The sequence below is a fragment of the Tauraco erythrolophus genome, chromosome 19 (assembly GCF_009769465.1).
Source record: "Tauraco erythrolophus isolate bTauEry1 chromosome 19, bTauEry1.pri, whole genome shotgun sequence".
Lineage (NCBI taxonomy): Eukaryota > Metazoa > Chordata > Aves > Musophagiformes > Musophagidae > Tauraco > Tauraco erythrolophus.
Genome location: NC_141483.1, coordinates 3,846,735 through 3,873,218, shown reverse-complemented (window position 1 = coordinate 3,873,218; position 26,484 = coordinate 3,846,735). Strand labels below are relative to the sequence as shown.

At 41.0% G+C, this 26,484-nt stretch overlaps 1 protein-coding gene across 1 annotated transcript in view; it reads left to right on the top strand.

Moving 5' to 3' along the window:
* Nucleotides 1-1,143: 1,143 nt before the first annotated feature.
* TAOK3 (TAO kinase 3) overlaps nt 1,144-26,484 on the top strand; it is a 64,164-nt gene continuing 38,823 nt past the window's right edge. Inside the window, exons 1-9 of the mRNA XM_086623664.1 lie at nt 1,144-1,164; nt 13,406-13,504; nt 14,741-14,951; nt 18,709-18,780; nt 19,791-19,892; nt 20,367-20,412; nt 21,354-21,450; nt 24,953-25,066; nt 26,142-26,233. Of these exons, the coding sequence (XP_086479790.1) occupies nt 14,832-14,951; nt 18,709-18,780; nt 19,791-19,892; nt 20,367-20,412; nt 21,354-21,450; nt 24,953-25,066; nt 26,142-26,233 (643 nt within the window). The 5' untranslated portion in view covers nt 1,144-1,164; nt 13,406-13,504; nt 14,741-14,831. The remainder of the gene's footprint in view (nt 1,165-13,405; nt 13,505-14,740; nt 14,952-18,708; nt 18,781-19,790; nt 19,893-20,366; nt 20,413-21,353; nt 21,451-24,952; nt 25,067-26,141; nt 26,234-26,484) is intronic.

Below are 26,484 nucleotides of genomic sequence, written 5' to 3'. Positions count from 1 at the left end.
GACAGCAAACAAAAATGCACTCTGTATTTTTGCTAAAAGCTTTTCTGTTGGGTTGGAAGCGGACTGCTTCTCGCCTTATCTATTATGTTCATAGCACAGCATATTGCACTGCTAAAGTATCTCGTAAAATACTCTGTTGCCATGGTGATCTACCTTCCCCTTTTCCTAAAAGGACCCACTGGGTCCTGGGAGACCAAATCTACTTTCTTCGCCTGTGAGAAGATTAGTCCCATCCCTTATTTTACCCTCATTTCTATCTTGTTTTCTTGAGGACACCAAGTGGGTTTTGTTTATTGTTTTGGGTTTTTTTTTTCTCTCTCTCTGGGTTTAACATTCTGAATTATTAAATCTTGGTACTTTAAAACTCATCTGAGGATATGGCTGTACATAAGGATGCAGTACTGAAACTTGCGTTTTGAATTTCAAGTGGAAAAATGAGATTTAAGCATAGATAACTTAAAATAAGAATTAATTTCAATTAAAACTGTATATTGATTCTTCATGACTGCAATGCTAATTTTTTTTTTAAAAAAAGCATGTGCTGAGGGGACAGGTAGTTGCCAGTTTGCACATCCGAACCCAGGTGGCAATTTCTCTTCTTCACTGCCTGCCTCTGCTGATCTCCCTTTGGTAGGAACCCACACTGTTTGTCCGAAGGAGCACCGGCTGTCCATGAGCTGGGTTAATCTTCAACGTCTGATTCCAGTGCCTAGTGAGGCAGGCTTCTTTCTTCCCTCCAGTTCTAATTTACAACTTTTTTTTTTTTAATTAAAGCTGCTGAAAATCTGCGTTAAAGCAACATTAAGGGCCTGTTCTGACCTGATAAATCCCAAGAAAATAAGACTTTAGGCTGAAATCGCCGACCTGGACCTCTCTGTTACTCAGTTATTGAAAGAGTCGCTGAGTGCTGCATATTCTCAAATAACGGGAGCGATGGCATGGTACGGGGAGATGGAATTTCAGTCTTAACTCAGAATTTTTTTGTCTGCTAAAGCAAAATAGTTGTTTCAGTTCAGCAGTCTTTTATTTATTTATTTATTCCACTTTACTCTGGAACTTACGGTTGATATGTTTGACAATATATTGAGGTTTTGGTTTGGATATTTTTTTCTTTTTTCTCCCACCCCCGCAGTGTGAGTGATCCCCCTTGTGCTCTCCTGCCTGGTGAGGAGCTGTTGATCATTCGTTATTTTACCCCTGGCTGAAATGTGGTGCCATTCACCGTGGGTTTGCTTTCTGTCTCAACAAGCTGTTCTGCGAGTTGGAGAATACAGGGTTTCTGACTTCAGTGTTCTCTTGGAGACAATTACTGTATCCTGGTGTCTTACACACTATCATATTGGCAGCACAATTGTTTTCTTAGCTTACTTGGCAGGTAGAACGAATTAGCAAAAGGTGGTAACAGTATATTAATTATAGGAACACATGGTTTGAAGGGGCAACTGCAGCACTGCACAGGTGAGTGCCAGGTTCAATAACCACCCAGGAACCTCCTCACGGAGAGAAAATAAGTGTATGTAGGCTTCAGGGTGAGATACTGAATTCATTATATTTTGATCAATGGATGGTCCAAAATTACCACTTTTCTTGACGGTCTTAGTGACTGAAACTCCAACGGAGATGTTCCGAGAGCCTCATTTCAGGGTTTTGGGTGGCAGTGCAGCCATGAGCAGCTCCTGCCTCTGGCTGTTTATTCCTTTTTGCATGGATAGATGTGGAGTGAGGCTGGGAAATAAGTCTGGTGGAAAACGAACCATTTTTGCTAGGTTGTTAGTTGTCTGGGTCAGCTTCTTGGTCAAATGAGTGTGGGGTTGGACAAGTGACTATGCTGGCGTGACGGAGGGGGGGCTGCTGCAGAACACAATTCGTGAAATGCAGATAGAAATTTTCTCTCTTGAAGTCCTAGATGTTTTCCATGTCCTGCTAAATTAAGGTGGAGTCGTCCAAGCAGCATAGACAAGCATGGATGCAGTTAGGTTACAAGTTAAGTTTTATCTGAATTAGTCAGAACTGCTTAAGCTGCTGCAGAGCTGTACTCTAGAATTCCAAATTTGTGTTTGGGGGAATGTGAACACAGGAAAGCTCCTGGGGCTGTGCCAAAATCTTACTGCAAAACACTGGAGTGATCTGATGAAGGGATGCTTGCCGGGCTTTGCAGGAGGTCTAAAGCAGCTCCAGGAAAGGGGTCAGGAACGTGCGGTAGTGGTGTAAGATGCCTCAGATCAGGATTAATATTCATTTTAGCACACATGGAGTAATGAAATGGCAGTGGAAACAGCTGCTGTAGTGTCTTCAAGTCCTGAAAAAGAGTCGAAGGAAATAAGGACATTCTCCTGCACCTGTGACAGTATCTACGCTTTTTCTCCATTCATCCAGTCAGTATTATATTTTGTTCCTGCCCCTTCTTGAAATAATCTGATTACAATGCTTCATTTTGAAGGAGTAGCAAGATATTCTAGCTGAATCATGCTGTATATAGTGAATTTTTTTTTTTTAAATTTTAACAAGTAAATTTGTGCATGTGTGTTTTAAAATGGAATGTATTTTTTTTCTGTGTTGAACTATATTCAGAAAAGAGCTGATGGAGGTGCCAGAAGAGATATGAATATGAGTTTATCACCCTAATAATATAAACATCCCTCCAAGCGTATTAGTATAGTATTTGTGGCCCAGCTCTCCATAAAACATAATTGCCGAAACCAAGCTGTGAGATAACGGCAGTATTTGCACTTTTCCTTAAGTGAACTTGTGAGAAGATGGAGGAAACTTGTCGGTATATTTGTTCCTAAAATAGAAAAAGCTATGAAAAAATCCCTGGAGATGTGGAACAGTCACGGAACAAACTTACCAAAGGAAAAAAAAAAAATGGACTAGCAGTAAGGAAGAGAGGTACCCAGCGGTTGGAGAGTGGCTGAGAACGTGCTGGCAGGGTGGAGGTGTCACTGCAGCAGCATTCATCTCACACCAAGGGCGCTCAGCGATGAGTAAATCACTCCTGCTTGTAGTATCGAGGTACTGTGGGAATGAATACTTTGGAAAGGTTGCATATATGTATAAATTTCATACACTTATTTGCTTTTATTCAGAACTTTAAGAGATCTTGGGTGACTTAATGAATGTTCAGTTGGCCAGAAAACCAGCTCCCTGTGTCAGTGGGTGATCGGTAAATCAGCCAAAAAAATAAAAAATAACGCAGCGGATGATTATTCAGTGAGATTGCCGCGACAGGTCTTTCTAACCTGGAAACCTCAATTTTGTGTGTAGCTGCTGTATTCTTTGGGTGACCTTGAACAGGTTTTGTTTCTCGTTTTATCAGTCTCTGTATTTTGCAAAGTGTGGACAGTACTGGCCTCAAAACCTCTGAGGGACAAAGTACAGGGACACCCTTAGAGGGTTCCAGGTAACAGCCAGACCCCACCTCGCTGTGTGGTCCTCCCTGACGTTCCTCCTGCCCCGCAGAGCTTTGTCCCTGCCTTACACTCCGAGTAACTCTTAGCTTCCCTGATGCCACCAGGGAAATTAAATGCCTACAGTTGTAAAACGGTCTGTTGGACCGTTTTATTGGTGTGTCGTGTAAAGCTGGATGCCCTCGTGGTGCGAAGTGTTGTTTATGGATGTTTTACTGTATTATGGCAGATAAAAATATATTCGATACTTTCGTGAGTCTTTGATAGCTGCTGCTTGTAAATAATTGCTGTAATTGTCCTGAGGATGTCAAAATGATCCTGAAGAGGAAGTATCCACAAGATGAGCGTGTGTGATGGCTGATAGAGCAAACCTTCCGTTCTTCCTGGGCGTTGAATAAAAGCAGCACACTAGATTTCTTTCTGGATTTTTCAGCCATCCAGTGCTCTTTTCATAGAGGATAAACACTCTCTTCTTGTACGCAATTATTAGAAGATAATAATGACGTTTTGGATATTAGACATCCGTATTTCACTTTGTGTGTCTTTTTTTGCTAGCCATAAAAAATGCATATGCTAGAAAAGAATAAACTTAGAAAGCCAGTGGGTAGGTTGTGTAATATTAATGACTAATTCTGTCTTGGCTGGTACATGCTAGATTAAGTTTGTCTTCTTTTAATAATAGTATTCCCAAATGAAATTGAATTTTTGTGGATTTTTCAAAATAAGCTTTTTCGGGTTTAATTCCATTCCTGAAGCAGTCTTTGAACACCTGGATGAAACAGATGTAGCCATTTTTAATGATGCCAGTGTGGAAAAAAATTCCCGCTACACATCTTCACGGTTGCAGTCGTGCCTGTAAATAGGTCAGGAAGAGAGTTGGATGTGGTGGAGTCAGAGCCACTGAGGGCGGTCCGAGCTGAAATGTTAGCCCAAAGTAGTCAAAAAGGCTATTTCCTAAAGTGTTATCTCTGGCTGGCACAGAGGAGGCAGGAAGGAAGGAGGCCTGTGAAAGGAGAAGTGTGTGGTAGGGAGGGATTCATGGGGCAAAGGAAGGTGTGTGTAAGGAGGAAGTGTAATGCAGCGAGGACCAGCCCTCTTGGGGGAAATATACTGGAGTGCTGTGGCTTCTCTGCTGCTCCTTAACCCAGCCGCGGTGTGAGGTTAGGGCTGGCTGGACCTCAGCACTGGGGAGGACCATCAGCACATGCTGCCCTGGGCAACTCTTCAGAAGTTGGTTTGGGCTTTTTATTCATAGTGAGCTCAGATCCATGGATTTTCATAGAATCATGAAGAACATACTTCACACTTACCTTCCTCTGCCTCGTCAAACAGAAGGGAGGGGGAATAATAAAAAAAAATAAATCATGATTTGGTTTGTCGTGAGAGGTGCTCTGACCCTCCAAAACCAGAGCGCATCTCTTCCCCTCCCACCCAGGCGTGCAGTCTGCATCTGGTTTCTTACTTTTTGTTAAGGACCTACTGCATGACTCCTTTTGGCCAGATTTACTGCAGTATAGCTTCCAGACATCCAGTATCTGAGTTACATTTTCTTGCAAAGGGAGAATAAACAGGTTTTTAAATAGAAACCTACTTTTTCAAAGCCAGCCAGCGCTATGACAAAAGCTACGTAGCTACGCTGGCGCGCTGTTACGTTGAAGGATCTTGTGCGTGGTCTTGCACTTACATAATGTGATCATGTTTTGCCCCAGATGATATCACAGGCTTTTCATATGGAAATATAGACACGTCCCTCTACTAAAACACTCCTTTTCCTTGGGTAGCACAAAGTAACTGCTCGGTAGCATAATTACACGATAACCTCAATTAGTTAAATCTAACTGCTCTCTGCAGTTTCTGGCTTCCTCTAAGGGACAAATCAAAGTCGTGCCACCTAAGCTAAGGATACGAAAACTAATTTTAAAACTCATTTTAAAACTTGTGTTCAAAATTATTGCAGCAGTCACTTCCCATGGTTCTGAAAAACTGAGCTCGAAGTGCAGCTGAAGATACACTTGCAGCCTCGTTGCTCAAATACTATTTAAATGATCCGGTGGCGACTGCTCCAGCGTCAGCGGTGTTGATCCTGCAGTTTTGCACCGTAGTGCAGGTGAGTAGGAGTAGGTCAGCTCTCTCTACAGCATCATCCTGGACACTCCGGAGAGCTGTGGGAATAGATTTATCCGGTTGCTGTCTTTTTGGTTTCGTGATGTGATGGTCAAAATCTAAACTCTTAAAAAATATCTAAAAATAGCTTTAACCACAAAATGGATGCAGCGCTTTGGGAGCCGTTACATTAATAGGCAGGAAACTCTGAGTGTGCTGGTGTCTCTTCAGACTTTCATAAACAAATTCGATGACTTATTTTTGCCTCTGAGTGGCACACGGCATAACACTCATGAATTTATAATTGTGTAGAGCTCACTGTCTTTTAAGCAACATGATGAAGAGCCTAATAAAAATGCTACAGGAAAAAATCTGATGCAAATAGGAAAGCAATTTCCTCAATTTCATGCCCCATATGTGATGTTTTAGAGATGTTTTGATGAGAAGATCTGATGAAATTTATATTTCTCTGTATGATGCTATTTGGGCTTACATACATTAGGATTTAAAATGATTCATGTATCCTTCCTCCCTTCCAGATGTACTCCTGAATTATTTCAAGGATGCCATGATGAAATACTATGAAATGTTGTTCAGAGCCAGAAGCCTTTTTCTTTCCTTTCTTTTAAACTACACAAGGTTAATTTCATGAATCAAAGTTTTTAATCTTGTAAAATAAACCTGCAAAACCCTAATAACACACTCTAGATTTTATGATAAAATAAAGGTTCTGGTTAAAGAAATGTAATAATGTTAATTACCCTTAAATAAAATAAGGACATACATATGTTAATTTATTTGTTTTAAACTTAATTGGAAAATTATTGGGAAGCATCACCCAGTGTCTCTGGCTGCCAAGTTTTACTTTTTCATTGCACACTTAGTGTGAAGAAGGATGCTGTTTAACTTTTCAAATAAAGCCCAAGGTTTAATTTTGGTTTAGAGGGTTTTTGCTTTATTTATAGAGTATCATAGATTTTAAAGTTTGTTTGTTTGTTTTTAAATATTCTACCCATAACCTTAGGTGATTACAATTATACATATTTAGCAAAACAGAGAGACTGTAAAGGACTTGCCTGTAAGAGACAAGCATCCAGGTACTAAGAAACTCTATCGTACCTTTTATTTCAGTTCATTCTTAAAATGCCACTTGCAGACAAGACTTGGGAGATACCAGCTCGTTTGCTACTTTTGATGACTCTCCCACTTGGGCTGATCACCTGAGTTTGATTCGTTCATGGTTTCCTCACAATTTTGGCATTAAAACATCATGTGATTTTTTTTTTTAATTTTTTTGACAGCTGCAAAATTTTCGAAACACTGAAACAACTGCAGCAAGATAATCAAAAGTGAATGTCTTTTGAAGTGATTTGCTGAATTTTGAGCTATGTGAGGATTCGGGAAAGGCTGCCTGATACTAACTTTGTTGCAGATATTCTGAGGTTCCTTGAAGAGAAAAAACAAACAAACAAAAACCTCAACTTTTGCTTTATAGACAATAGCAAAGCCAGGCTGTTCCTGGCACTGGTTTTCGGGCTCTGTTGGGGAACCTGTCACCTGAATTTTGAGCTGGAATGCTGACACCTCGTTTCCCTCTGTTTACGCTGTTCCCATACTGTGAACAAACACAGCAGATAATGTAAATATTTCTGCTTCATAGGTAATCAAAATACTAGAGTTGGATAAAGTACCCAGTAAATAAGTGGGGTTCTCTCTTCTGCATCTAGGGGAAAAAAAAAAAAAAAGGCTTCTTTGTCACAGAATGGTCTATAGGAGCGTGTTATTGGGGAAGACCACCTTGGTTGTCAGATTTCTTTACCTGCTTTCATAGAGGTTTGTGGATATGAAAGGACAGTTACTACAGAGAAAAATTACAGGTACAGTTTTTAAGCTGGGTTGAAGACTTCAGAAGGGCTACATAGTGCTCAAAAGTAGGCACAAGATTAAGGATTATGTTTGTATTGACCTAAATGAATGTATCAGAAGTATCTCAGATGTATGCCTCCTCATTCCGTTCATGCTTTTTTAAACAGCCACTGGATGAAAAGGTAAAAAGCAAAACTAAAATTCAGCCTGCTATTCCACAAATTTTAAGTTTCTGTGGAGAGAGTTTCGTGAAGCAGATTGCAGTGGGACTAACAGTGCTGGTCTTTATGGAAACGTCCATTGAGTTGTGAGCTTTGGATCAGGTGCAAGGAGAAGATGACACTTTGCCTTTGAACAGTAGATTTGGAAGAGGGTGTTGCTTTCAAAATAGCTGTTACCTCTGTTTTCTGCTAACCTGTGATACAGCTTATGCTCAGAAAGGATGGCCAAATTTGCTGGAACATAAATATAGCGTCAGAATTTGGATTTTCAATGGTTGCTGCTGTTGGTAGTGCACGCTGCTGCGTGCCTTTGTCCTGTGATCACTGGATTCCTGTGTGTTGTGTTTAGCTCCACAGCACAATTCAGAGTAGTATTGCTTTTAGGAAAAATAGAGGACCTAAAATTTGTGCCTTATGTATCATGCTTCTTCCATAGGATGTTGATAAACAAGAACTTTTTTTTTTTTTTTGACGATTATAGTCACTGTCTGGCTTCAGGTCAAGATGGATGAGAGCCATAGGTGCCACTAGTTCCTCACTTACGCCTAATCATCATTCTGCAAACTTAATACATCAGCCACAAGGTCTTTTTGGAGAGCAAGGAGAAAGACATAGTATAGAGATGTTTTTTTGATGGATTTGCATTCCATCATGTCTTATAACATCCCTAAACTCCCTGCAGTAGCTGCTGTGTCTTTGCCGGGAGGCTTTCCAGTGATTGTGACTGGTACTGTTTCCTTTGGGAGACTGGCATGTTGCTTGACTTCATACTTGTTGAAGTGTTCCCTATGACTAGAACTACTTGTTTCTTGACTTCAAGCCCACTGGTTTTGTGTTTTATTGTTTTTTAAATAAGCTTATTGTCTTACTCTTGACACATAAATACTAGTCATAGAGGAGTTGCCAACGGAACAGTGTTTCCTTTAAAACTACTGCTCTTAATCAGGAAAAAAAGTTGCTTAGAAAGTATCTACATAAGACCTGCAAGTTATTAGTTTAGTTTCATATCCCAGGGGCACTGTGTATGGTGATCCACTTAGTAAAGTTCTGATTCAGGGGTTTTTATTAGTGTGAGTGATCTCGTTAACTCTAAATGACCTGGTGCCCATGTGAGCGCTGGAGAATACTGAATCAAGGCATGTATGTGTCAGGAGGATGTTCCAAGTGGATTGCTGAGCTGAATACTAGGCAAAGAAAAAAAATCTCACGATTCTTTTTAGAAGTTGTAAGTAGTGAAGAGCTGTGATTGCATCCAAATATTATGCAAATGTTAATAAAAATGCTTTGTGTCATTGACTTGAATGTTCTGGGAAGTTACTTCTTTGAAAAGCAGAGCAAAAATAGGTGGTGTTTGAGGAACTAGTACAGGAGTCCCAGCTGCTAACTGGGACTTGTGTCCTGGTTACACTATCCAGCTTTCCTAGCAGACTGTGTCCTGATTCCTTAACCTGGTCCCCCTGCCACGTGCCCTCAGGGAACGCTATCCTGATAACTGCAGAGCCTTTTCAAAGGCTCAAAAATATTTTTCTTTGCTACTGAAGGTTACTGGGTACCTTTTTGTTTCTGTTGTTTACAGATAGGGTCATTTTGCTTTGTAGAAATTTTCAAAAAAGACACGAGAGGACTTGCTGCTTCCAGACCAAAGTGAAATCTTTTCTGAGTGTCTTGGAAACGGTGGTGAATTTAAGCAAACAAAAGCTGTGGTACAGTTGCTTTTTGTATACACTGTCAGAAAACCTCTAAGTAGCTGGAATTTATCTACCAGATATGTGTATCTGTTCGAAGCATTAAAATAAACTAAGTACTAATATACTAGGAAAAAAACACATATGTTGGTTTTAGTTACATAGTGTTAGCTGGAAAAGTAATTTTTAGCAATCAAAGAAATGACAGTGAAAAACGTAAAATATGGAGGTTCAAGAGTCTTTCCCAAAAAGCCGAAGTAACAGACTGTTGGTCCCGGATTGTGGCCTGCACGAGAGGGAATTAGCTGCAGGAGCGCTGGATGAGGTGTCTGTGTAAGGCCCTGCTAGCTGTTCATATAGAGCAATTAAAGGGAAGAAAAAAGCTCCTACTTTTTAAAAACAAACAAAAAAAAACCCCACTCAAACCCCAAAATCAAACAAACAAAACAATATATGTTGATGTGTGAGGACTGCAGTGGAACTTGAGCATTTGCCTACTTTGAGCTCAAAAGGTTTCTTACCCGAGACGGTTTTTATCGGCTGAATTTATCTGAGAATTTCCTTCTTAATGTTGTCTTCCAGATTTTTGGAGATTTTTGTAAAAACCGAAATGATGAAAGGGGACTCTATGTGTTTGTAATTCTTGGAAAAAGAATTCTGGTGTAAAATTATTGCCCTAGAAATATTAATCTAAAAATGAATGCATGTCACATTGCTCCTCTTATGAGTGGAATCTGCTGCTGTTCCACCCTGTTTCCTGTAGTTTGTTTTTCTGCTTGAAATGGAAAACTTTGTCCTTGTTTTGGGAAGTACCGTGATGTAGTTAGTAACTAAAATTAATTTTATGTATTTCTGTAGACATTTGAAAGGGGCCTATAGTGCTGTGAGATGCAATTCAAACTGTGTTTTACAAGCCACACACTTGTGCTTTTTCTGGAGTGCTGAAATGGAGATGCTTGTAGGGTGTGGAACCGTGCTGGGAGTTAAGGATGCTGGGCAGGCTGCCGATTGTTTAGTGGACTTGACAAAGAAGGAAGAATCTTAACTCTTCTCATACCATGCATCTTGTTAACAGTTACAGGATTTGAGCTGTGAAGTATAACTATCTTCTCATATGTGGACATAGTTTTGGACCCATGGAGTGTTTGGAAATGTGGGTAGTTTAGCTCTTCTTAAAGACACTTCCAGTTATGTTTTGTTGCTTCCTTTGTGTTCAGGTCAAGGTCTTTTCCGTTGTTGTTAATATAGCACCTTAAAATAATATAGCACCTGGAGGTCATAATTGGTAGGAAGAGAATTTTTGTGCAAACGTGTCGCAAAAGCAGTAATGATGCTTTTTAAACGTGAGGGTTGCTTAGGATTGAGGAAACTTTGCTTTTCTTTAAACTGTTGGGAAAAAGCCACTTCTTTGCTATAGTAATGAGACTTTTTCCAGCATTATCCAAGGTCTAGTCTATGAGTAGTCTGTAGGATCTGTCACTAGTTTATCATTCCTTGTTAACAGGCATTAACATGCTGCTGTCTGCTCCCTGGCCTGCCTGCTTCCATACTCTCTACCATCGTTTTCTGGTGAAACTCCATGATGAGACCTGGTGTCGTCTTGCCCCAGCCACTAAAATGACCAGGTTATTGTGCCGTTTAGTGTGTAAGTGAGGAGTAGGGAATCCTTGAAACGCTGTGATGAGATGGCAATGGGCCAGAACTACAGCAGTAACTACTGACTCCCTCGAGAGGGGTTCGCTTTGGCTGGGTTGCATTCCTGAGCCCTTGTGTTCCAAGGGTGGGAGAGGAGAGGAGTAGTACAGCAAACTGCTCTAAGCAGAATTGTTTCACTGGTTTAAGAACATAATCGTCTTCCACTTGTAGTTTTCAGTGCAGTTCTTCAGCACGTCACTCTTGCTTTGGGCACTGCTGTGCTTGGCAGGCCACAGGTGGCCATGAAGAACTGGATTCCCCAGTAAGCAGTGATTCCTGCTTTACTCTGCCTGTGACATTACTGGGAAACAGAGACGTTGCCCTATAGATGTGTCCAGCGAAACACTGGTTTCCCAGTTGTAGCTGGAGTAGTTTCCCTTGCAGAATTTCAGAAATGGGGCACAGGCAGTTTTTCCTCCGAGGCAGGGATTTTTAACGAGTAACTCTTGATTGAGAGCTGTAATTTCGAGGTAGGCAGTTCGAGGCATCTTTAAGTAGCCTTATCCGAACGAAACACTGATCTTACAAACTCTGAAAATCTTGAGTCACTTGTCAGTTCCGCAAGTCACTGCCAGTGCCATTAATGCCGTTGTCGTTTGAGGTCTTCAGAACACGCAGAGCCTCAAATGCTGCTTTGGGTGTGCTCTTTGAAGGGTGAAGAGTAGAAATCAGGCTTCTGGCAGAAATTGATTCTTGATTTGTTAATTCAGTAGTTTCGTAATGGGAAGAACTTGCTAAAATTGGCCATACCTTGAACTTGAGTTTTTCTGCTAACGATGTTTGACTCCCATGGTGCTCTGCCAAGACATGTTTCAGTCTTCATGTGTCTAGAAGAGTGCTGTGATGTTAAGAATCTGTGACCTTGCCAGCTTCCCTCGAAGAGGCGGGATCTGTATCTTTTCTTTCTGAGCGCTGTCCCACGCCTGAATCGTGCTGTAAAGTGCTCACGAAACGGATTCTCAGTGTTTGCTCCCAGAGGCACTGCAGGCACTATGGGATGGCATGGAGCAGTTGGGGGTTGTGTTCAAATCAGCAGGACTCAAGCTACTCTTGGTACACTTTCCATCCTAAGTTTTTCTGATAATCTTTACTAGGAAATAATAGTCCTGCTGAGAAGATTTACTTATTGTGTAGCCTCAGTGTATGTGTCTGTGCCAACTGGAGAATAACTTTATTACTTAGGGCTTAACTTTATTGACATTTAGTTTCTCATTTTAAGTACGAATTTATCCTTGAGTACTAGAGCTGCACAGATTTTGTATATGGCAGAAAAGTTCGTTTGACTAGAGATGGATAAATTGTTTTCTTCCTCAGTTTGTTTTTATTGTTCTAAAGCCAGATGGATTTTTCACTTGGCTGAAGAATGCCAGACCTGCAATACTGCATTCTTTGCCCCTGTCTGCAGGCATGTAGTAAATATAGCACCTTTGGGTGAGGCCAGTCAGCTGAGAATGAATAATCATTTCATTCATCTGGCTTTTGTCATTAGTTTATACTTGAGATTTTTTTTTTTTTTAGTCTACGCATTGCAGAACCTTTTTCTGAAGCTCTTCAAATAGCTTTTTAGCAGCTCACTAGTATTGCCTGTGTGGAGAACAGTAGACAAAAATACCATTTTTTGGTAATGTTAGCTACTAGCAGGAAGACTTCTGCTCATATATTTTTTCGTAATAAGTGAGAAGATGAGTTAGCTTGTTTGTCATTAATTCAGGTGGATGTTAATTCGGATTTTGGCACTACAACAATTGCAGTATGCTTTACTTGGAAGCATTTCTACTATGGATGTGTTGGACTCCACTGGGAGGATGGCTGTGGCTGTTGGGTGTGTTGCTACCCTGGTAGGAATAGGTGACTGCAGGCAGTTGCATCCTTAACTGTGAGCAATCTAGACCTGATTTCAGCTGATGTGTCTAACTGGCTGCCCTCCTTTTTAATCTTTTCTTTGTTCATTCTCTCCCCAGTGGAATCCAACAGTGTTTGACTTATTAATGCCTAGGACTTTCTTTGAAGTCTTGTATGTCATCAGGTACAACATACTGAGCTAAATAACAGACTCAGCTTTGTGAGCTTTGGCCTTTTTGTAGGCAATCTAAAAAGTGTAGTCTGAGAGCAAACTTCCAGGCTGTTCCTATGCCCCAACAAACTTAAGAGTCTTTATAAAAGTCAAAGAATTTGACATTTAACCTCTTTTCCTGGTTTCCTATCATATAATGACACATAACAAGCCCAAGGGCTATAGAACACAGGAACTTACTATCTTCACCTAAAGAGACACCGTTAGCATTTACAGCCAGTACTCTTTTGACTGTGCTTTCGAACGATGCCTTGGTAGCCAGTGATCTTGTCTAGATGTAGGATTTTGTATATTAGTATAAGGTATAAAACTTAAAATACTTTTCTTAATGCTGATATTTGCTTTCCTTTGCAGAATAAGAGAACGCATAGAGTCTGGGGGGACGAGAGCCCGGGACGATGCTGCTGAAAGGAATCTGAGCCACAGAGCATGCTTTGTGCCACACTTACCCAGGTATGCTCCAGCAGAGTCCTGTGCACGCCTCTAATGAACTGCACTTTGTTGTGCTGGTTGCTCCGTTGCTTATCATCCTGAGCCAAGGAGACTGTCTCACCCCAGACCAAAATTATACTCTTCTTTCATCATTCCATCTGGATGGCACTTGCAGCCTGAAACCTTCTAAAGCTTTTTATGTGTGTTTTAGTTTTAATTTTATCCGATTGCTCAGTTTCAGCCGGTCTCTTTTTAGATGTTACACTGGTTTATATCATGAGATAGGCTGAACATTTTAGTGTATGACTTCAGAAGTCTTTTTTTTTTTATGTGCAGAAAAGATGTGGTCTCAATAAATGAGGTGCTGAACTACGTATCTGGAAGCAGTTTTGAGACTTGCTCCAGACTGTTAGAAACTGCTCCAGTTGACTCACCTGCAGATAATCTGCTGGTTTTCAGAAGTCAAAAGCAGATGGGTAGACGCATCCATCATTGCTTTGCACACCAGTGTCTAATGAACCAATGCAATTTTTTCAGGATGTTTTGATAGGAAATGTAAAACGTTCTGGTGTTTCTTCCTCCACTCCCCCAAAAAGATTTTTGGGATGAATATTTAAAATCTTCATTTAAGTGCAGTTCAGTTCTGTGCTAATTAAATGCTTATGCTAAATATGTTGAGGAGGTTAAGATCTGCCTTACACGATGGAGACTAGGATCTTGCAAAAGCAATTTCATGACTTGGGAGCCATCACAGCCCAACAGCACTAGCTGTCTTACAGCTCTGAAAAACAAAGAAAGAAAGAAATCATATGATTGTGAAGTGTTTCTGTGGAATAGAAGCTAAGTTTTCTACTAGCACCAGCTGGCAAGTGGGAGTAGAGAAACAAAGCAAACAAACAGGAGAGAACAGTAGGAGGAACAATGGCGATAGTCTAAAAATTGACATGTTGGGAGACCAGCGTGAAGAATAACAAACTCGTATCACAGGATGTTTTGCATAGCAACAGGACTCTTGTCTTCAAGTGGACTTTAGTGTAACTGCAGCACTTGCTTCCTGTATGAGACAGCGAGCTGTTGTACTCTGAATGCGTTTTAATCTCTATATCTAAATTGGACTAATAATTTAAAAGAATTAGCTGAAGGAAACGATAGTGAAGTCTATTGCTCCTGAAAGTGTTTCCTCTTATTTTGTTGTCAGAGAAGTGAGAACAGAAACATGCATAAAGGAAACAGATTAAAGATGCACTTTTTCACCAGGTGCTGAAAGCTGTCTTCAAACTACTTTGTCGATGAAGGAAGAAATTGATTGGAAATTGAAAGCGCGAACTAGTTCCTAATACTGTTCAACATGCGCAAAGGGATGCCAAAGGACCCAGAAATAGCTGACCTGTTCTACAAAGATGATCCTGAAGAAATATTTGTGGGTTTACATGAAATTGGACATGGAAGTTTTGGAGCAGTTTACTTTGTAAGTATAGTTCTTTACCTCCTTTTTGGAAAACAGAACCATTTTAAATGACATTTTAGAGCTTTTCAGTATTTGTAAAAGGGAGCTTCCTTTGAGCTCTTAGAGCTCTGTGTGTATTGGCTTTCTCATAACACATCTCAAAAATAAGTGTTTCCAGAGCACTTCTGAGCTCTTTACTGTTACAGCTGTATTCATAGTAGCGGTTGACTATAGTCTTAATAGTGCACCCAGCCACTCAGCTGAAGTATGTGGTATCTTGTGCTGTCTGGTGCTGAAAGTTGAATTTAAGCAGTTGGAAATTAATTTGCCAAACTGGAATTTCAAGATACTCTACTTGGTGCTCATATGCTTGTAAATCTTTTCAAATTAATAGATCTAGCGTATCTCCAAATGCATTTGGAGTTAAAAGCTACTTTTGTTAATGAATTGGTATTGTGGCTGCTTGGGTAGAGATACTGTGGAAGTCGTATCAAACTGCATCAGGCTTTTAAATGATCTCTGCTGCTCTGATAATTGAGGAGTTAGAGGTATCTTTGAAATGTCATTTTGTTTTGCCACTTCTTGTCCCCGTGCTCATCTCATAACGTACTCTCTATAATAACACATGGTTACATGGCAAAAGCAAAGGGAAAGTACTAAGAGGAATGAGAATTCAAGCAAGAAGGATGTATTGTGTTAATCAATACAGTCAAGAGAATTTCCTACTGGAAAGTGGGAAGAAGAGTGTTTTACAATTGGTATCACACAAAGCCAAATCCAGAATACTGGATTTGGAAATAATTATAATCCAGTTGCTATCAGTGAAACTAAAATAGAATTAACTACGAAAAAATCAGTCAAAGGCAAATTAAAGCTACTTGGCAGCATGGCCTGCCACTCCAGAAGATCAAGTTCACTAGAACTGAGATTTCTGAATATCAGACATTAAAGTATTTAGATAAGTACACTTACACCTGTAACTCCAGAACCTGGCAGTAGCTAGCATGAGCTATTTGCAAGCACTCCGACTCAGTCTTTATAGTTGTGTACAGTGATGGAGGTGTTGGTGGAACTATTGTTAGAACAGGAGAGAGACCTTATATTTTGTGTCAGATAAGCAGTGCCTGTGTGTTTTGAGGGATAACAACACAATTCCTCAATGCATAATCTGTTGGTAATGATACAGAGGGGTTTCTGCCATGAGGATTGTCAGCAGTGGGACAGACACTTTTAGATGTTGGAGTAAGTGACAGGTCGGTGAAAGTATAACGTGAAATGTACTACATGTGTAAGAGGCTGAGGCTGTAAAACTCAATACATGTTGATCTGCTCCATAAGAAGAGCAAACATTTTTTTTAGATGGGAGGTCCTACCTGGTGTTTTTCAAAACCGAAGGGAAAGGATGCATTGTATGCTTTAGGGTAAAGATGAAGCAGTGAAGGTGCCACCTTTATCATTCAGCTCTGGTGTTCAGAAGTTCCTCATGCTTCCAGGGGAGGAGCATGAGGAGTGTTAGAGATCCAGTCTACTAAAGAGGCTTACAGCTGAGATGTCACTATGGTTAGGGAAAAGACTTGTGATTCCCTGATGCATCTCTTCCTCCTTTCCCTGGGGGCTTTGTTTAACTGATCTGTGCTTTAAGAACATTGGAGAGTTTAGCCAGACTGCAGCTTCTTGCAATATTCTAGCAGCAGCTTCATCCTCCAAATTTGACGTTGATTGCAGTCACGCCTGTAGTAATATTACTGTAGTAATTAGATGCATCACCACTTTTCTGAGATACATCTGCACTTCTTTGCCACTCTTTGAAAATTAAGCTTTCCTTCTTGTTGCATGAAGCACTTGGCATCCAGTGAATTGTTCTTTGCAGTCTTTGCCCCGTCCTACTGGGTATGTAAATGACAAGGAGGAGCTCACCTGTTTGCAGTTTTCGTGCACCATAGCCCAGGATGCATGTGTTTGCCTGAAGAAGGCCTCCAGCTGTACCTTGCTTTGCATGGGTCATGCTGGAGCTTTTCCCTACCATGCTGGGGATACTGCACATATTTGTTTGGGTTTTCCTCCTTTTCAAAAGCTTTTGTAGCCTGTCTTACATCTTGTTTCTTATGCATCTTGGAGTAAAGCAGGGGCTTGGATCGTCATGGCAAGATTCTGGGGATCCTGACGTGCTCGGTGTCAAAAAGAGAACAGGTCAAAAAAACTTTGAAGGAACAGGGCTTTCTAAATCATCCAAAAGAGTGGGGAAGAGACTTCAGATACATAGAAAGGAGTAGGACATGGATTGTTACGCTGTTGCTGCATCTCTTTGACCTTCGAATTGGTACTGACACTGCTGCAAATAACAAATACATCGATCTGTATCTTGTTGCTGTTGTTATTATGGATTAATATGATTATTCTAGTATAAATTTGAATTTAAGCTCCATTTTTTGAAAGCTGTTTTGTTTTCCAGTATACTATTACCAAGGGGAGTAATTTACCAATTACCCTTGGCAAGATAATTAGAAATTTCTTTTTTTTGCTTGAAAGAAATGATACTTCATGTATCAGAAGGCTTAAAAAAAAAATACATCACTTCTCACAAGGTTTTAAAATTGATGCTAACTTGACTTGAAATCAACAAAGTTGATTTGTTTCTGTCTGTAACAGACAGAAACACTTAGAAATTTCTTTAGAACACCCGCATTAATTTATCTGAGTAAAATGCTCTTGATCTTTTGTGTGCCGAATCAGGATGGTTAGTAGTTAGGAAGGGTTTTGCCTTATCCAAAAGTTGCTCGTTTTCAGCTTTCTCTAACTCATTTGAGGAGGAGCATGTGCTGTGAAGAGTTGAACTGTCAGCTCCCGTTAGTAATTCCTGTGCTCTCTTGGTCACCCAGCATAATTTTGCTTTGAAGTCACTGGATGCATCATGAAATGTCTTTCATTAATGTGTTACTTGAAAGTACAGTACTCATCCTCTCTAGCAGCTGAAAGGAGGATTTACCATATTTAGCTTCTATTATATTCTAAGCTTTTAACTGTCGCTAATTTTTTGTCCTGAAACAGTAAATGGTTGGAGGTACTGGGATTTCAACAACTCTTAAGACTAAAGCCTTCAAGTTTTCTGTCCTTAACATGCAGAAATGAGGACAGTGCCAATCCAGGCAAATAGAGCTCGTTCTAAAACTGAGTTTTCAGGCTCCAGTTGCCATCCCTATATCATACAGGCTGCAGAAAAGTAGAATTTTGATGACTGGCTAGTAGTCATTGAAAAACTGAGATCTGATGCGGTGAAAGGAAGGTTGCTTTTTGTAATTGAGATAAATTCCAGAATGAAGCATCTTCTTGAAACTGGAAATCACTATAGCTGTTTAAGAATATCAGTGTTTTGGATGAAATCAGAGATTTTGATACATTTATTTATTTGTTTCTTTGGAAAACATTTTTTCAAAGGTTTATCTAAAACTGCTTTTACTGCAATTCCAATAAAACGGTGTTTTGCCTGTTCTCAGTTGGTGCACGGTGGGGCCTCGGTTTGTGTGTCACAGAGAGGCAGCAAAGCGAGCCCAGTAAGGGCCGAGGGAAGAACAATGGATATGGGCAGATAAAGTCAGGAAAAAGTGTCATAATAGTTGTCTGGTAAATCTTATCACTAGGAAGATGCCTCTGAAGTATAGGAGCTTGCAAGGATGCAGTATAGGAGAAAAAACCCTGCATTTGCCAAAGGCACAGCTCACTCCATGGGGAGGAAAACAAAAGAAACTTTTTTCAATCTATTTCTTTCTCCCTACTCCAGGCTACGAATTCCCACACTAACGAGGTGGTGGCAGTCAAGAAAATGTCCTACAGTGGAAAGCAAACGAATGAGGTAAAGCAAATTCTGCATGCAGAAGCTGTTGCAACCAGAACGTAAATCTGGACAGTGAGATTAGCTGCGTGCTCCATTTGACACTAGCAGACCAGCTTTTTAGTGCAGTAGCTGTTGCTCACTTCTGTAGGAAGCATGGAGGTTTGTGGAGGGAAAATGAGTTTATGCAAATTTTGACAAATACTTCAGTTTAAGGAAGGGAATGGGAATTCAGAACGCTCGTATGGCAGTTGTTTGAGTACTAAGTGCCTTAAGAGCGTGCTGGCTACTGGAGCCATCACCACAACTCCTTGGGGTGTCAGCTGGAGCGTATCGCTGACTTGAAACCCTTTCAGGATGTATAATCTAAAATTGTGTAGACATTCTATTCAGAGGATCAGTTTCACTTCACTTGTTGCCTGTGAATTGCTCCTCTTATTTCTTTGTGTTGCGATGCTTTGCACTTGGATCGACTTCATTTGTATTGGTGGGTTGGCACACAGGAAAGAATGTGTGTGTCAGGACCAAACAGGGATGGTTTAGACTCATTTCCCCTTGCTTACCTGTTGGTCTCCCACATGTGCTGAGGTCTTCCAAATGTCAGTTGCCTTGCACTGCAATACAGAAGGAAGCGAACAGCCAACTGCCACCATCTGTAGCACGTACTGAAGGTGGTGGTGTCCGTTTTGGGGCAGGTGGGTTTGTTACTGGGTTTGAGACAACTGGGCAGATCAATATGCGAGACAGTAGCAATGCTTTTAAGTAAAATGTGTTTCAGACAAAACGAGGGGGAAAAAAATTTCTGCAATTTTCAAGCTGAATATGGGTTGGGGGAGTGTCTTAGTGCAACAGGGTCCATGCAACTGATGTGCAGTTGTGCTTTTGCAACTACGACTCTTATCGTCTTCACATTGTACACTAGTTTTGTGGTTGCTTTTCAGACTGTACTACAGTGTGTGGTGTATGAGAGTATGCAGAGGATTAAGCAGAGAAATGTTTTTACCTTATTGCTTTTTTTTTTTTTTAATTAGAAATGGCAAGATATCATCAAAGAAGTCAAGTTTCTACAACAGCTGAAGCACCCCAACACCATAGAGTATAAGGGCTGTTACCTGAAAGAGCATACGGCATGGGTGAGTGATGTGGCATTCAGAGGTCTTCATGAGCAGAAAATGTATAGTACAGCAACCAAATATTCAGTATGTGCAGCGTCTTTACGTGCAGCAGCATTCATCCTATGCTGCCTGTAGTCCCTTTCATCTGAAGAAGCTTCCAGGTAATTCAAAGGGACTAGATATTCAGGATATTGGAATAAATCCCTGCTTCTCTGAGGCAGGCCTCTGTATTCATGCAGGTTAAACAATTATTATGGAACACCCTCTGCAGTATCTTCCCACAAACTTCTCGGTGCCTAAACCTTCTTTGCAACAATGAAAGATGTCTTGACATTGCTGGAATGTTTGGAAGTTTTTATTTTGTTCATCGCTTATTGTGTTTCTTGCAGCTTAAGGTTTTGTTTGCTTCTACTGCTTCTCAGCCATTCAAGTAGTAACTGTTTGTGGAGGAGTGTCTACCTCGTAATTTAAAAGCGTGCTTTTTTCTTGCAGTTGGTTATGGAGTACTGTTTAGGATCAGCTTCTGATTTGCTAGAGGGTAAGTTTTATATAGGCTTTGGTTTTCTTTTTGCAAGTGCCCCTTCTGAATACAGTGGGAGGCTGTTTTCTCAGACTGGTATTTTGCAGGTGGTAGAGGCGGTCCATCTGTACTACTCCATTCTGTAGCTAGAATGCCTGTTTGTGATGCCAAGGGTGAGCTGAGACTTTCCGAGGAGGGCAGTGCTACGTATAGTTGGCATGCACTTTTATGTGCTGTAAAACGAAGGTATAAATGTATATATGTTCCTGTAACTTATACCTTCTTGATGACTGAAGCAATCTGCCTGTTTTCTGAATATCCGTGACCAAAAACTGCAGAGATCTCCTTTGTCCTTGCCTTGCAGTTTGTAGGAATAATTACAGGTGGTTTTGTAGAACAAGAGATCAATATGACCTCAAAACTACAGTAACAGCACCTGCAGAGGAATAAGGAATCTAAGCTGAAGTTTGCAAAAACTAGTGCTCTTTGTGGGCCGTATTTTTTGTATCTAAGATACGGTCGGCCAAAAGCACATGCTGGTCATATTTAGGGGTGTATGGAAGGTGCTTTGAGGCGTCTCTTTGTAGTTGGTATTTCTCACTTTCCTGTTTTTTGTCTATTGGGGAAAAAAGTGGCAGCTTTTCCTTGCTAATGACCAAATTAATATGTCAAATACATTTGGCAAGCTGCAGTCAGGCATGTCTCTTGATGTTAGTGGTACTTGTTGGCCCTAGCAGGAATGTGAAGAAAAATGTGGTTTCCTTTAATGTGAAATACATGCACAGGGTGTGCATAGACTCAAAGCTGCTCATGGCCATCAGGCCATAGGAAACTACAACGATGAAGATGATGATTGCCTCATAGCTGGCAAAATTGGTGGGGTTCCTTCTCTTGAAAAACACTTTCTCAGGAAAAGATCACATTTCTTATGTTTTTTTTTTATTTAATTTTTTCTATAGTTCACAAGAAGCCACTTCAGGAAGTGGAGATTGCTGCCATCACCCACGGTGCCTTGCAGGGGCTTGCCTACCTGCACTCTCACTGTAAGATTCACAGGTAAGGCTGGAGCTCGGTGCTCTTAGATGTCCTTCCATCTTCCACCCTCTGGAGTCTGGACATTGCTTCACTGTGTTTAAGCAACTTTGGTAAAGGTTATTTTACCAAAACTTTCTCTAATGAACCTGTCAGTACTCCTAATGCCAGGGTAAACGTATAAATAAAAGCTGTTGGCTATTAAGGAGTGCATTTTTTCTTTTTTTTTTTTTTTTTTAATAATTTAATGTGGTTATATTCAGTGCTGAATTCTCTTCCATGTTGGCAATTTTTCTCTGCAGACAAAGAATACACATGAATATTGGCTGACTGACAGGAAGATATCACCCTAAATTTGCCACGTAAAGTGGAGTGGTAGAGCTAGACTATTTTTCAGATTAGACATTGTGAGAATTTTTTATGTATGAGTAAGTAAAACTTTATGCTTTTAGAAAACAATTGATGAAAATGTAAGTCAAGGGTAAAACTACCTGAGGAGAAATCAGAGCACACAGGCAGAGGAAGATTTTTTTCTAACAGGCTGCTCGTAGATGCCAACTCGTAGATCCCTGTTTCATAATGCAGTATTTTTCAGGATTTTGGATTTTTTTGGCTCATTTGTCAACAATGTTGCATGTTCTCATTTTATGTTTCTGTCTAATTTTGGGTACTACTGATATATCAGGGACTTCTGAAATGGGTGACAACTAGGTTGGTGTAATGTGAGTGGGCAGTCATCAGAATGAAGCAACTTGAGACTAATTTATGGGGCTAAACCCCTCTTTGGGATCTACTGGCAAGCTTGAGACAGAAAATTGGTATGTCTGAGGTTGAGACAGAGAGGGATTTTTACAGAGATAGGAATTATTTGTCATTTGTTAGAATAACTATTTGGGCACATCTGCGCACGTTTAAGTGAAATACTAATTGAAACATTAATGCCAATTTGTGACATTAAGATTATTTTTTTATCATCCCTTTGCATATATGCCCTTACTTGAGCATAAAAATACCTGTTCTGAAATATTTTACATGTTTTCAGCGTCCATTGAATTCTCATTTATCGCGAACGACTTTCTTCACGGACACTGTTGAGAATTAGTTTTCTCAATACTCATTAGGACTTTCTAACATAGCAATTAATGTGTTGTAAATTCAGCAATTTCACTTACTGAGTGCTAGCTACTCTGTGTGCAGTTTCCGTTGGCGTGCTTGTTGCATATCAAGAACCAAACTAGTTGTTTCTCACTGGAAAATGTTACTTTGCTGTTGCAGTGTGCTGAGAGCGGCCGTAAGGAAAGTTACTGCTAGAAGCACCACGCAAGGCTTTCCTCTCTAGCAGGTTTTCTTCCAAGGAGCATTCTGCTTTTCAACTCCTAGCTAGGAAGGCAAGTCTGCTCTCTTAAAAAAGAGAACCATCAAGAGATTTCTACTTTTCCGATAGGTGTACCTTAGAAAGGGGAGGCGAAAGAGTGCCGTTTCCTCGCTTCGCTGTTCAGCGGTGTCGAGTGCTGTGCTGGTGCGTGCAGCTACAGGGGAACCGTGCAACTGGAGGAAAACACCGTGTTCGCCTCTGCGGTGACAAGTTCCACTTGTGCAGTGGCAGTGGGAAAAGGAAAGGGAATGCTGAACGCCAGAGGGTGGCAGGTGGGGCAGGGGACCCGCAGCAAGGCAGGCGAAGGCAGCGTGACCGAGAACGGGGGGACACCTGGTGGGGACGGAGCAGCAGAGCAAGGCTCCCATCTCGCCTCCTCAGCATCTCTGCTGCCAGTTCTGGCAGCACTCTGCGGGGTGGCAAAGGAGGAGGTTATTTTCTGTTTGATTGCAGGTGCAGGGCAAACCTAAGTTAGCAAATAGTTTGCTGATACCCAACGTTCCTGCTGAGTCCTCTGTTGATTGTTGTACAGCGAAGGTGGCAGTGGAGGTGATAGCAAGGAGGACAGCCTGTGCTGTCTCCATTGTACTTTTGAGGTGTTCATTCTTGCACAGGGAAAACATCTTTAGTGCTTGTTCTCCAGCAGAAGTGACAGGTGCATAGACCCAAAACATTAAGACGTGTCAGGATGTGTTTGAGTAGCACACGTGTGTGAAAAATTCCTTAATATTAGTTTTGAAGCAGGTGAGAACGGACCTGGGAATGGGGGAATAGAGGTTGTTACTCCAGCCCTGCTGCTGAAGTACTGTACATAAATTCCTGTCTCCGTGGCTCTCCATCCCAGCTGTGCCTATCCTGTGTGCTGCCCTGTGGAGACAAAGGCATCTCACCAGTGTTTGTATCACACTAAATTTAAAGGGTCTTTCAGCTTGCCTGTTCTGTGGGTCAGCAGCCATCCTGGGTTCGTATTTGATGCACAAATCATTATTTCAGCTGTTGTACAATAATTCAGTGTGTGCTCCTCCTCTGCACCAAATACAGGATAGCTTTGCTTCCCCTCCCATGTATCTAATTAGCTCACTTCTCATGGGCTCGGAGCATGAGCGTGTTTGGCAATACACAGTAACTTGTTTGTGTTGGAGCTCCACTACTACTGATAGTGGGCTTGGTGTTTAAGGACTTACAATTGAATACCAGATGAGAAAAGCTGATTTTTTTTGTGTAAAGATACATGATCTTTTTTGAAGAGATGGCAGAGACATTCCAAACCATATGGTGTATGTAGTCTGGCTGGCAGGGATCCCTTACACACATTCCATTTATGTTGAGGGTCTGCCTTAGCAAAAGTAAATAACCTTGCCCATGTAAAGGCATCTGTGGCATATCTAGTGGGCAATTTTCCCTTTGTTATTGAAGTGCTGTATCAGGGTTTTAAAGAACTTTCACTACATTGTGATTTTTTTTCAGCTGGCAATGTGTAAGTAGACTTGAATTTCTTAAAGCAATTCGTTTATGTCAAGTGAGTGGAAGGAAAAAATATTTCACATGTAGCTGACAAGCCTGTCTCAAACTTTGCATAGGGTCATTGCCAAGCATCTTGGAAGGGATGCAAATTGAGTTAACCTTTCTCAGCATTTCATGGGCAGTTAATCTGAAATTATCCCACTTACTGCTGGAATTTAAGAACTTACTCTGCCAAAGGTGTTGAATATATCTTGTGCCTTTTGTATTTCAGTAGTGTCATTGTCATTAATCTCTTAAATGTGTGAATTATCTGAGAGTTTTAGGAAGGAAAAGATAAGGGAGCGTTTGAAAGATGAAAATAACACATCTGGTATCATTTAAGGTGTCCCAACTGGTTATTAGGATACATCTTGGATCTCAGTTTGGGACCTCAACCTTGCAGCCATGGCTCATCTCTTTTTCTCTTCCCTCACCCTCTGCCCTTTTTGGGTACAGCCAGGCTTCCATTCCCCCAAAAAATATGTATCTGATTTCTCTAGCTTTCTGTAATACTAGACTTCTGAATATTCTTAGGGTTTTATGAATATTTAATTGAGGAAAACTTCAGTGGACTTCTGTGTGTTTTGTAAATTTTTGAAAGTTATTCTGCTGTAACCAAAAGTATACTTTTCTCCTTTTCTTTTACAGGGATATTAAAGCTGGAAATATTCTTCTAACAGAACCAGGTCAAGTGAAGCTAGCTGATTTTGGGTCTGCATCTATAGTCTCCCCTGCCAATTCTTTTGTGGGAACGCCTTACTGGTGAGTAAAGCCTGCAATACTTCAGTCCTTTATAAGACTGCTCTCTTCCGTTTCCAGCGTTTCACAATCCGAAAATAATATCTGGCATAAAAACTTTATTAACCAAGCTGTTTCCTTAAAACCCCTGTGTCCAGCTTTTCAGGAAGCGTGTTCTTTCTCAGTGCCCATGAGTAGAGGTAGGCTGTGCAGCACTTTGAAATGGCACCAGTTAGTGTTTCGACTGTCGTGATGCTGTTGGCTTAAAAAAAATATTAACACCATAGGTAATGCAAGTAAGACAACCACATGGAGAAAGGGAATCCTGTTAATCTGGCCATGCAGACTGGAAGTCACACAGCTACTTAGATTCTGTTTTGAAGAAACTTGCTTAAGGGTCTCTTGAGTTGCTTGGTATTCCTAACATAGTGGACCAGCATAGCTTTATGCTCCACTTGTTTTGTGGCAGATGCCCCAGGCATTGATGGGAGGTCACCTATCGCCCAACCTCTGAACAAGTCCACTTGGCAGGAAGCCTGCTTCATCTTTGAAGAACGAAAGTTAAGAGGCTGCCTTTTTGCAGGCTGGGCCCACTGCTTCTTTTTCCCCCAGCTCATCCGTTTATCCTGGACCACCATATTTCCCCACTGTTCCGCGTTTCCCTGTTCCTTTCATAGCTACACTCACAGGCGGCATATATCTGCTGGAATATTCTCCTGATGTGCCAATGGAAAACCCACCATCTCTGGTGAGAGTGAAAGTGATGCCTTTAGGACTCTCCCAGCCCTTGCTGTCTGCCTGCAGGTACAATGCCTTTGAGATTGGTGTGGGTCTCCCATGTGCCAGCATGTTGCGCTGACAGCAAGATGATCAGGTTGGCCTCTTGTTTACTTTCCTTTCTTAAATTGCCTCTTGGAAGAGTTGCTAGTGCAGGCAAGCATTGTTTCATTTCAGCATGGCTTTACTCAGCTCCATGCTGGCTCTTTAAGTTCTGGTCCGCTGCGCTGCTGAAGATAATGAAGCCGTCTCATTTTAAGCTGTGTGCTGGGAGTCACAGTTCTTATCCCCTAACCCACATGTTTTGCACTGTGGTTGGTAGGATGGCACCAGAGGTGATCCTTGCTATGGACGAGGGGCAGTATGATGGAAAGGTGGATGTCTGGTCTCTTGGGATCACGTGTATTGAGTTAGGTGAGTAAATACTTGGCAGCTGAGATTAATAATTAAATGTCTGCAATATTTATTAGGAAGTCCTGAAAAAAAGTCTTGTATGAGAGGAAACTGGTTTGTGGCCTGTATTTTTCAAGCTGGGTTTTGAGAAGGTTGTTCCAGCTATTATGTCAATGGAACTGGTGTCCTAAGAATTGTATGTCAGAAGGGATCTACATTTAATTTTCAATTCTTCTTACTTACCCACTCTCTGAAACAAATATCTTCAATCT